At 47.8% G+C, this 12,186-nt stretch overlaps 1 protein-coding gene across 1 annotated transcript in view; it reads right to left on the minus strand.

Annotated features, from left to right (window-relative positions):
• LOC119372544 (ATP-binding cassette sub-family C member 3) overlaps positions 1 to 12,186 on the minus strand; it is a 172,193-nt gene that overhangs the window by 25,511 nt on the left and 134,496 nt on the right. The window contains exons 21-23 of the mRNA XM_037643025.2: positions 11,668 to 11,994; positions 10,305 to 10,406; positions 5,160 to 5,333 (exon numbers count right to left, since the gene is read on the minus strand). Of these exons, the coding sequence (XP_037498953.1) occupies positions 5,160 to 5,333; positions 10,305 to 10,406; positions 11,668 to 11,994 (603 nt within the window). The remainder of the gene's footprint in view (positions 1 to 5,159; positions 5,334 to 10,304; positions 10,407 to 11,667; positions 11,995 to 12,186) is intronic.

The raw sequence follows: 12,186 nt of genomic DNA on the forward strand, positions 1-12,186 counted from the left end.
ATAGCCGTAAGTTGGCCGTAATGATGCCACGCCAATAGTCCTCCCATAAGAAGCCATGATTTCGTTGCTTCGCTCAAGATTACAAGGCTAATCGCACTGAGAAACGTGCTTTGCTGCGTCAACTTTTTCTGAAATATTTGCTTAGCTTTGTAGGCCGCCTGAGTCAATACAATTAAAGCTGTTCAAGAACTTTAAGCAAAATTGCTGACAAAAGGCTTTATTTTTTTACATATCGCTGACGTTATTATTAGCATTAGGTTGGCCTTTCCCCTAAGAGCCTGTCGGAGAATCTGAATTCTCGTCAATGCCCTTTCTTTTCACAATGTACAGAAAAAGGTGATTTTTAACGACCTAAGCATAATGCCCCATCTACATCATGCATGACAAATCTAAGTTCCAAATATCAGGCCCTTGACTGCAGGCACGGAGCTGACAAATTCTTAAATGATTATTTTGTTCTTTATTCTGCTATACTTCAGCAGAAAACCGTGCACCATCTAATTATGTATTTACCGAGTATAGACGCGCAAAACATAGGACAGGACTGTAATGACGACGGAACACAAGCGTTATGTCCCATTTGATGTAGTGTGATGCAGCTACTGGCCAACTAAAGATGTGAAATTCGCCCTGCTACGTTATTTATTCTACGATGGGCAGTAATATTTCTATTTTTATCTTTTCCTGTCAAAAGGAATTCTTTTTGGGCGAGTCAGCACTTGAATTGCTTAGATATGCTCGACAGTGGCGCAAAATACATTCTGTGAAATATGGGGGGAGATAGAGAGGAGCGACGAAAGTGAAGCGCCGACTACCAGATGAGCGTCCTGTCGCGTGCGTCGTCAAGCCCTCTCCTCCAGACACGTGTGGCACATACCCGTTTACCACGGGTCAAGGTGTACGGGTATGCGCCACAGGTGATTGACAGTTCGTGTCTACCCAGGAACGGCGAGAACAGACATTGGTAATTTAAATGCGAGAGCGTTATAAAAACCGACATCGGCAGCGTTGACCCGGCGAATGGAACGAATAAAACTTGGTATCCCAGCAGGAATCAAGCCCATGTGTTTTGCGTGGCAGTCAGCAATTGTATCACAGAGCTACGCCAGCTCTATAAACTGGTTTGGAAAAACAGCCTATGAAGACGAAATGTCGGTACAATGTCCATTGCGGTTGTGCTGCTGGCTATCTAATTTTACAAGAATGCAATAAACACTATATATGTACTCCTACGGTACAGGCGTCGCCTCAGATTAACCTTTGTTGTTGCAGTGTTGGCTTCGCTTACATTTGTCTACCGATGATTCAGCAACTAAATTTAGGCATTGCTAATAATGTGAAAATGTTAAAATACTGTCGCATACGTCGTCAAACCCTTACCTTAAGACACGCGTGGCACATACCCGTTTACCATGCGCCGCGGTATGCAGGTATGCGCCACAGGTAATTTACAGTTTATATCTGCCCAGGAACGGCGAGAACACACAGTGGTTATTTAAATGCTAAAATGTTAAGAAAAGCTAATATCGACAGCGTTGACCCGACGAATACAAAGAATAAAAATTAGGATCGCAGCAGGAATCAAACCCAAGCATTTTGCGTTGCAGTCAGGTAATTTACCACAGATCCACACCAAGTCTTCAAACTGCTTTGTAAAACGACCCTACACAAGTGTAACGTCGGTGCAACGTCAGTTGTAGTTGCAGTGCTGGCTATGTAATTTTATAACAAAGAAATGGACATTACATATGTACCCCTACGATACAGGCGTCATGTTCGGTTAACCACGATTGTGGGTCCAGTGTTGGCTCCCCTTCTACAGCAGTCTAATCAACACTACATTTGTATTTCTATGATTGAGCAAGCTATATGCAAGCGTTGCGCGGCCCCGGAGGAATACGCCAGTGAAAGTTCCGTATGAAATTCACACCATCGCACCGTAAAGTGCACTTCGTTTATATAATACTAACGTATTTGTTCTAACGTGGGCGCTGACGTTACGTCAGACCATAAGTTGCCCTCTAAACGCCAGTGTACTCGACGTTCCTGGTAAGTCCTCGACATGCACGCAACTATTACACTTAAAAAACACGTCGATACACCTCGTAACGTCTGGCACAAAGCAACCAATTTAGCATGGACAATCACTCACCGCCAAGTTCATATAAATCCGATTCGCAAAAGGCGTGGGGTCTGCCGAATTTCTTTTTTCTTTCGCGTTCTTTTCTTTTTCCATGTACCTTCCTGGGAGTGTCAATCAACATTTGGTGGTCGGCGCTTCACTTTCTTCTCTACTCTCCTCCCCGTATTAAACAAAACGAGTTTTGCGCCACAGTGCAGCATACCTAAACAATCCATCTTTTCCTGCTTCTTCAGAACTCTTGCGATCACTGATCGCATAATAGTGTCAATATGTCACGCTGATTCGGGTGTTTCGCCTACGCAAGGGTTCTATGCGAAAGACAACAGTCCTCTTTGTCGGACGCGTGAGCCTTCAGTTGGTCTAATGCAAGTAATGTGCCTCCTTCGCCGTCCTGTGCAAAGCTTTGCGCTTCCTCTATTGCAAGTATGAAAGAGCTAGTTGAACCACACGCCCTTCTAAAGCAAATATGCATACTGATGTGTTGTCAAATCAGCGCTAATAAAGGAGTTCAGACAGGACGCACGACTGAACTTGATTCATGTCCACTAAGCTGAAATAAGACGGAAACGCGAGATAGCCCAGCGGTGTAGGCCTCGGCGTTGTTGTTGCGCAGTGCAAACCAGGGTCCACCGAATATGTCTTGGCATACGCAAGTCGTGCGCTTACTAGAACCGAGACCAATTGCAGTGTCACGGAAAAAGAGTGCCCGGCGATCATCTCGGCCCTCACAAAATTCCGATCTTATGCGTATGATCGCCAATTTGATGTCGTCACCGATCATCATGCACTATGCTGGCTGTCGTCATTGAAGGATCCCTCGGGCCGTATCGCCCGCTGGGCACTTCGCCTGCAAGATTACGACATCCGCGTGCTGTACCGCAACGGACGCCAGCATGCTGACGCGGACGCCCTCTCGCACTCCGCCTTGCCTGACGACAATGCCCCCTGCTCAGTATCTAACACTGCTGTTTCTTCTATTGGCGTTCGCAGCATCACTACCGAACAGCGCAATGATAAATGGATCGCCTCACTGATAGACTTGCTGACTGATCCGTCGGCAACACCAACCACTCCCGCGTTGCGTCGTCAAGCCCACCATTTCGCCATTCGTGACGGCCTACTGCACCGACGCAATTACAACGCAGACGGCCGCCAGTGGCTACTTGTGATACCCCGCAGTCTTCGTTCTGAAATATGCGAGTACTTCCACTCCGATCCGCAATGCGCACATTCTGGGGTATCACCACCGCATTCGACAACGATACTTCTGGCGAGGGATGTACCGCTACGTGCAGCAGTTCGCCCGCTTTTGCCCCGATTGCCAACGCCAAAAAACCTTCAACGCATGGTTCACCAGCCGATCTACAACCATTACCTTGCCCTAATCGTCCGGTTAGTCACGTGGGCATCGATTTGTATGGACTACCTCCTCTGGCTTCGGCTGGTAATCGCTAGGCTATCGTCGCTGTTGACGATCTAAAGCGATACGCCGAAACGGCCGTCCTCCCGGTGGTTACAGCGCGTGATGTCTCCTTCCTGCTACACCGATTCATACTGCGTCACGGTCCACCCCAGGAGCTTCTCAGCGATCGAGGCCGTGTCTTCTTGTCGGATGTCGGCGAAGCCATTCTCAAAGAGTGACATGCTGTTCACCGCAAAACTACTGCTGACCACCCGTGGACGAATGGCGTAACCAAACGTTTTATCCGCACGCTCGACGACATGCTCTCAATGTACGTCACCGCCGATCACACAAATTGGCATGCCACTCTGCCATTCATCACCTACGCCTATAACACCGCCCCTCAGAGCACAACTGGTTTTTCACCGTTCTCTTACTGTACGGGAGGCACCCGTCGTACAACATCGACATGATACTTCCATACAAGCCGTATCCATCTAAGTGTGCGCCTATTTCTGACGCAGCCAGGCTTCATGAAGAGTGGTGCAAGCTTGCAAAGACCTTTGCAATGCATGAACAAGAGCGGCAGAACAGCATTCGCGGTGGCACCACCACTTCTAAGCCCACGTTTCTCCCTGGAGCGCTTGTATGGCTCTCGGTCCCTGCTACTGCAATTGGCCTCTCTTCAAAAATACTTCCGAACTACGAAGCCCCCCCCCCCCCCCATGTCGTTGAGCGCACATCGCCGGTCAACTGCCTGGTCGGACCGATCAAACCATCTTCGGACATGCGCTGTCGAGGGCGCGACATTGACAACGTAGAGTGCCTCAAGGCCTACTATAACCCGCTCATATTGACAAGCTGTTAGGTCGCCGGGCGGCTGCCTTAGCGCACCCCGTGTAATTGTAGCGAAGCCCTAGTGCTGAGTTAATGGGTTGCGCTCTCAAGCGCCTTCTAGTGGATCGTCCTCTTTGGCTGCTCCTGAAAGGACGCCGCTCGTGCTGAGAGTCCGTGTTTTGCCTTCACTGTCGCTATTGTGCATCGTCGCCGAGTGCCGTGAAATAAACATCTTAACAGTGTATATGCAACATTGAAGTTCCAATTGCGACCTGGAACAAGGGCAAGTAAAGGAATGACACCGGCTCTGTGTGATGGTGTCGTTCCCTGACTTGTCCTTGTCCCAGTTCGCGCTTGCAATTTAAATGGTGCCGACTAAGCTCCGATATTTTTTAGGAAGTGTTCACTCAAAGGCAACACGTCATACGCGTTTAGAATGAGTGTATGCTGGCAACATTCGTCCTAACAATATACTAAAGCTTACCTACCTTTCTATAGAAGCGGTCAGTACAGTGATGACGCAAAGAAAGCACGAAAGAACCAGCCATTATTATCATGAGGTATTACTAAGTAAATTACCACAAAAAATTACTTCTGTTGTGCGCTCAGGCTTCGCGCACCACTGAAGTAATTTTGTTGTAGTTTGCTTACTTATATTTAATAATAGTAATTAATACTAAATGTGAGGACGAACCCACAGCAAGAAAAACAGTGTAATACACACATTGCGCGCGATATTGTTCGCGCATTTTGCTAGTGTTGGTAAGCATGGCCCACCTTCTCCATGGGTAGAACTGTGAATGTGACGTTGCTCAGCACGTTGGGCAGGACACCTGGTCGATACGAGGCCGAGTAGTCCTTGAACTCGATCGCCCCATCCGAAGGCCAGTCTGAGAGCGAATGCAGCAGCGCTTCCTTTTTCTCTTCCGTCACGTCTTCCGCTACGTCGGGCTGAAAAAGAGAACGAACACGAAGGAAGAAGCCAATGGCATCTAACGGCTTCTACCATCGTAAAAACGTCGTTCTTGCAACTTGAGACTTGACGGCATTTAAATTAAGGCGTCTTATCTTGGGCTTTAACAGTCGAAATTATCTTATTTACTGGTGTATGCCCGCATATGTATGTAACATGCGTAGCCAGTACGGAAATTTGAACTACAATAACGCATCAGTGTTTACAAACACCGCCGGACATGTTGTAGTACCAGTTTTGCCAATGACATCATTGTGAAGGGAAACCACTGAGAGCTACATTTGGATTAGGACGTAATAAAATAGGCAATAAGGCTAAGTCGCCATTGAAAGCAAGCGAAAATTGCAAAATCCACATAGAGACAGTAGAGCGCAATCAAAAAGGCATTGAAGCATTTGCGCCAATGAAAACAAATATAAATAGCTCGTGAAGAACTGTATGCATCTCGAGAATGACGGCTCCCTCTATTCTAAAAACAGCGTTGCTGTTCGCCATACGAGTCAAAGCGAGCTCGAGCCATGGAGGGTTGGAACCCCTTTAGTGAACGCTGCCGCCTAACGCCGCCTAACCAGTTGTCGCGATCTCCCGACACATGACCCTAAAATCTACAATTCTGCCGTATTGCTTATGTTCCGATCTATTGACGTTAAATTTACGTCTTCGGTGGCGTGAGCGCACGTAGTAACGAACTTTTTCAGAGCAGCAGAACCAAACCGGGCTCCCACTTTTGTCGGAAATCACCTTTGCTTTCTTCGAAACCAAATATCATCGCCTTCTCAATACTGTTTTCTTATCTCTGGTGGCTAGAATGCGCCATGAACCACCGAGAGCCCAAAAGTGAAGAGGGATTCATCTGAGCCGAGAATCCAGCGCTCACAGGTAGGCATAAAATGTGGAGCTCACTCAGAGTTCCTCACGAAATATACTTTGCGCTTAGGCTTCACTCGGACTCACGCTCGCCAAACTTTTCTTCCACTGGACTCACTCCAACTCAGAGTCACTAAACGTTTCTCAGCCACACTCACTCGGACTTACGCTAATCAAACTGTTGCTCACTCTGACTCACTCAGACTTACGGCCCGCCTGATTGAATCAACTCAAGAGTGACTTTGCCGACCTATGGCAGAGCTAAGGTGGAAATGCGGATGATGGCTTTGTCTGCGACCCGGTTTGGTTTGCATTCCTTTGCTTATCACGCCGTCACATTCAAGGATTGTGGTGGCTCCCAACAACAACCTAAAGAAGCTCATCCTCATCGGAAGGAATTAGTGTCCTTCAGCTACCGGGAAGATGGAAGCAAGAGAAGCCAGCGGCTGCGTCTCCACGTTGTTTTCGCGCCTATTCGCATTCCTCTGGGCGTTGGCGCTCCTTCATTTCCCACTATTCTTCCTCCGAGCGAACGTCCAAAGGGCAGCTGCTTATAAGGGCGCTAGCGCAATCTCTACGCCGCGAGACAAAAGGGTGCAAGTGGGAAGTGCCGCCACCTAGTAGTGCAGCACTTATGAAAGATGCATCTAATAATGATTGTTGGGGTTTAACGTCCCAAAACATCGATGTGATTATGAGGGACGCCATAGTGGAGGGCTCCGGAAAAATTGACCATCTGGTGCTCTTTAAAGGGACATTAAAGGCAAATGGCAATTTATGTCAGAATGAAAGCTCAATGTATGAGAACGTCTAAAACGGCAACATTATCAACACCAGTGCCCTACTTAACGAGAAATTAAGCTAGATGTCTATCACACGACGTGCGCCACGAGTGGGACATTTTGGAAATGGTCCCGATGACGTGAGAGCGTCCGACTACAAATAATCAATAGGAATCAAACTAGCTGCAATAAAAAAGAACCTTCCGTGCATGAAGAGACGTAAAAAATGCTGCTTGTTCCTTTCTGTTTGATTCATGTAAAAAAAAATCACAGCATATCCACGGAGCGAATGATGATGAGTGGGCGAAGCTGCGGAGGTTCATCGGTAAACCGTGAATCTTCCGTGAATTATGCCCAGTGCATCATCACCGACGTGAGATCGGGCGCGTTTATACTAAAGGTTCGATGAGTTATGACGACTTGCAGCTCACTTTAATTTTACATGTACGCTGTGAATTTTCATTGTTTAGAAAACCATTGCTTTAGAAAACATCTGGCGTCTTTCGTTAAGCAGCTGGCGTCTTTTCGTTTTGCTTTAGAAACATCTGGCGTTCTTTCGTTTTGCTTTTACAAAACATCTGGCGTCTTTCGTTGGTTTATTTCATCAATCGACGGCGTTTTGAACAAAATTTTTATTGTTTAATCACGCAAGGAGAAATCTCACCAGGCACTACCTTGGAGGTAAACAACGGCTGCTAATGGGAATAAGAGGCAGAAGAAGTCGGCTTTTAGCTAACACTTACACTTCTGCTTCTACTAACGTTTCCTACTGGAACATGCCAATGGCTGTTAATGGGGAATGAGAGACAGAAGAATTCGGCTTTTAGTTAACGCGCACGCTGCGAATTTTTTATTGTTCAACAACGCACAGGAAAAATCTCCCACCGGCACCACCTTGGAGGTCAAAGCGTAAGACTGGTTACGCACTACGACTACTACTACGACTATGAGGGACGAACGGGTGCCGCCTTAAGGAGCTTCGCCCCTAAAAGAACCCCTTTGGCATTGCCACGGGGAACGGGCGCGCGTGGTTCAAACGTTCCGTTTTAGCCAAACTGCAGTTCGCCCGGCGCCTGGCTTCGCTCACGTGGTCGCGTCTCAGTGGTAGTTTCGGTAATGCGTACTGCCGCGTATGTTTTGCACGCTCGTGAAAGTCGCTCTGACAGAAAGTTGGACAGAATGCCACATGCATGTGATGTTGCAGGATGCCCGAATGGTGCACGCCGCCAGTGCACGCCGCCGCGCAGTAAAGGCGGGCAACGTTGGGCACGGCAACAGTGACGTCGGAAAGACCTCTTTCAGGGGGGTGACTTGAAGTGCGCTAATGCGATGCGGACCACTAAACCTTGATTTTATTTCAAAATACGCACTTCCTTGGCACAAAAGTAGCACTACGAGGTTTCTGGACCGCTATTTCAGCAATCAACGTCGACTTAATATTTGCCATTAGTGTCCCTTTAACGTGCACCTAAATATAACTGCATGGAGCTCCAGCATTTCGCCCCTATCGAAATGCAGCCGCCGCGGCCGGGATTCGCTCCCGCGAGCTTCGGGAAAGAGACATCGGCGGTGGCGAGCACCTATAGCGAGTTGGCGGCACCTCTGGCGAGAGGGCGAGAGGCGCCGAAAATTGACCTACTCATCGCTTTGTTTGCGGATGAGACCCGCCACAACCTAGCCATACGCAGCTACTTTGTAAAAAATACTTCGCGAAGCGATGTCGCAAACGCACAAAGTCGGCTTGAAGATGTCACAATACTCCTCAACTCATTCCTTTTGAGCAAATAAGTTCATTCCTTCTAACAGCTACGCATAGCCCCTCCGAAAAAAATTCTCAAGACAGCCTTCTTCATTCCTTTCGCGATCACACTCTGGTTATCCTGTAAGTAAATATGCAGGTTTTGCTCGGCATGTCAATGTGCTGTTCTGTGCTTATGGATTTGAGGCGTCGCGTGGCGTGACGGGCAGGTGTTTTTGTCACGGACGGACTATTTCTCACCAGCAGCGAAGTACAAATGGCGAGGAAGGCGCAGCATCAAAAATATTCCATTATGATCCAGCTAAACGGGAATGAGCTGTCATTATGCTATGGAGAGCTTTCGCGGCTTTCGTTACATCACATTTACGCAAGCGTTGTGCGCATGTCACAGATGATTTAATAATTTCGGCGATCTCCCGCGCCAGAACCACCATGCGATTATGATTCACACTGTGATGGGAGCCTCTGGACTAATTCTCGCCGCCTGGGATTTTTAACGTCTACCTAAGTCAGAAGATTCTGATATATGAAGGAGAGCTAGCGGTCAGTGCGCTTAGCTGGACTCGTTGATACTGACCTAATGAATCCCTAATACTAGCAAAAAATACAGTCGACACAGAGCAACACAGGACAATCGCAGCAAATCAAGCATTTTGGCTAGCTGGAAAATGTTCTTCTAAATGCAAAAAGCGGGGCGCACTAGCAGGGACAAAGGAAGAAAAAACGACGACACAAGCGCACACTTGCAGCTGGAAGTTTATTGCAGAAGCAAAAAATATAGTTTACACATTATGCACGGGGTAAGGTTTCTATTGCTTAAGAAACAGTATGACTTTCCACATTAGACAAACTTTTGTGAAGAAAAGTACGTCAATACGGAAAAAAAAGGGGGGGGGGATGGGCAACCAGTAGCGGTGTCCTGTGCTACTAGCGATTGTCCTCTGTCGTTTTGTGTAGTCTCTAGAATGTGTTGTCTAGCGTTGTGGCTCCATTGCGCTAATGGCCGATACGGAATATAAGCACAACGCAACAGATATACGTCATACCAGCCAAGTGGAACATGGCGCGTGCATGGCAATCATAATGTGCATTCTGCCATCAAATGGAGTTGCACAGCAATAATACGTTGACATTTCACGATGTATAACTCGGAAAGCAATGCCAATGATTACACACATCATGCTAATAATATTAATTGTTAGGGTTTTACGTCCCAAAACCACGATGATTTTGAGAGACACCACAGCGGAGGGCTCCGAAAATTTGGAACAACTGGCGTTCTGTTACGTGCACCAAAATCTAACACACGAGCCTCTAGCATTCTGACTCCACCAAATTGCGGGCGCCGCGGCCTGGATTCGATTCCGCGACCTTCGGGTCAGCAGTCAGGCACCTTAACCACTGGACCACCGCTGTGGCTCACACATCATCCTTCCCTTGCGGTTGTTCATCATACACCAATTTTTTATGGTAGAATAGGGGCATCAACTCGCTCAGCTCTTGTTTGTACTTCTGCATTGCTGTACACTGTTATTGCTTACCTCTGGCGGAAGCTCCGAGTACTCGAGGCACCGCTCGAAGCTCACGACCATCTGGAGCATGTTGAACAGGAGCACGCACAGGTACATCATGGCAAGCGGCACCTGCGAAGCCATGTATTACCCACCCTGGTTAAGCAAGGAAATTATGCGTAACTTCGCTCTGATGCCCCTTAAAAAAACCGGCTGTCACGCTGAAAATCTACTCCCACGCGAAAGCCAAAGGCATGTCGGCGCACCAGTTTTTATACAGCTACACCCATTCACTTAAACGACATTTTTATACATCCCCAAAAGCAACTGCTTTAGATATAGCAAAAGCTTCGAGCATTGCAGTAATCACGTGGCCACCACGCAGTCGGATCCCGTTAGCAACAACTGTTAAGAAACCGATTTGATCATTGCTTGCACTTGTAGCTTCAAATGTTATCATCACATTAGTTATTAGCGCTTGAAAATTTCGAAACATTTAAATGCTAAGTTCTTATGGAGCAATGCAATAGTTATATTCCTTGTAATGATTCCAAGTTATTATATTTATGATATATTAATTTACTCAAAACAATGAATCTGGCATGTCGCAAATCCATTTCAAGCCAAAACGACATAGCTTACAGGTGAATCTACCACCGGCTCGTTATCTCTATACTCACAATAGCGCCATGCCATAGGGCTCTCGTAGACACCATTATCATTAATAAATCATGGCGTCTTGCATGGCAGAACGACGATATGATCAAGAGCACCTGAGGTTCTTAACGTGTACCTTAATCTAAGCACAAGGTTGTTTTTGCATGTCATCCCATGGCGATGTGGCCGCCGTCGCCGGCTACCCAACCCGCGTCCTCATAGTAGCTCACAGCGTCGTCGCTATGACCGCCGATTCCATGAACACTAGGGATGCATTGCCCTTTAAGTAACTGTGCTCAACACAAACACACAAACACACACACACACACACGCACACACATACGCAGCGCTGTGTGCGGGCTTTACGCTAGTCCTTGTCTGTTGCGCTATTCTTACATTTATTTTGTCCTACCAACATGCCCGAGTTTCCAACTTCCATAGCTCTATTCCTAGTATAATGGGCTTTTTTACACGTTCTTCTGCCGTTCCCATTACGTTAGAGAGTCGTACTGCCCTAGCTATATATGCCAAGCTAGGCCTTTCGCCAGCTCCATTCTTGTCAAGATCCGGCCCAACTGAGGCGGCTTTCCTGTGCGCTGGCTTCAATCCCTCTATTGGACATGGTGTTCGCATATGCAATATTCTGCGCTCAGAATGGTTCCGCCAGACCCGCCTCTGCCGCGATAGCCTCTGTCGACAGCTATCTATCCACAATCTTTCAGTGCGATGGCCTCACCGAGGATGCCGAGCTCATTGCGAGGCCGATGCGGCTCGAGTCCCACTTGTCGACGAAGACGACGTTGAGCAGCAGCGTGGCGAGCACAACGACGAAGCCGCACGTAGAGGTGATGACGCGCGTGAACTTGTAGGTGTCGCAGAAGGCCGAGTAGCCCCGTGTGTTGCCGTCTGCCAGGTGGCAGAAGCGGTCGCAGGTGCGCCGCACGACGCCGTACGCTCGCAGGCTGCTCAGGCATTCCAGGGTCTCGGTCACGTGTGCCAGCAGCCGAGACAGCACCACACTCTCGAAGAAGCGCGCTTTGTAGGAGGCGCTCACGGACAGACGCTGCAAACAGGGGCCCCGTGTGTGAGGCACAAGAGAAATCCTAAATTCTATGTCACGTTTGGTTATCCTGCAAGAACACTTCAGCGTGCCACTATCTCTAACTCAGCAAACAATATTGTCGGCCAAATTCTTCAGCATAGTTAGGCACTCTAGGAAATTACTTTAGGAAACCACTCAGGTGCATCAGCTGAA

This window comes from Rhipicephalus sanguineus, chromosome 10, assembly GCF_013339695.2.
Source record: "Rhipicephalus sanguineus isolate Rsan-2018 chromosome 10, BIME_Rsan_1.4, whole genome shotgun sequence".
Classification (NCBI taxonomy): domain Eukaryota; kingdom Metazoa; phylum Arthropoda; class Arachnida; order Ixodida; family Ixodidae; genus Rhipicephalus; species Rhipicephalus sanguineus.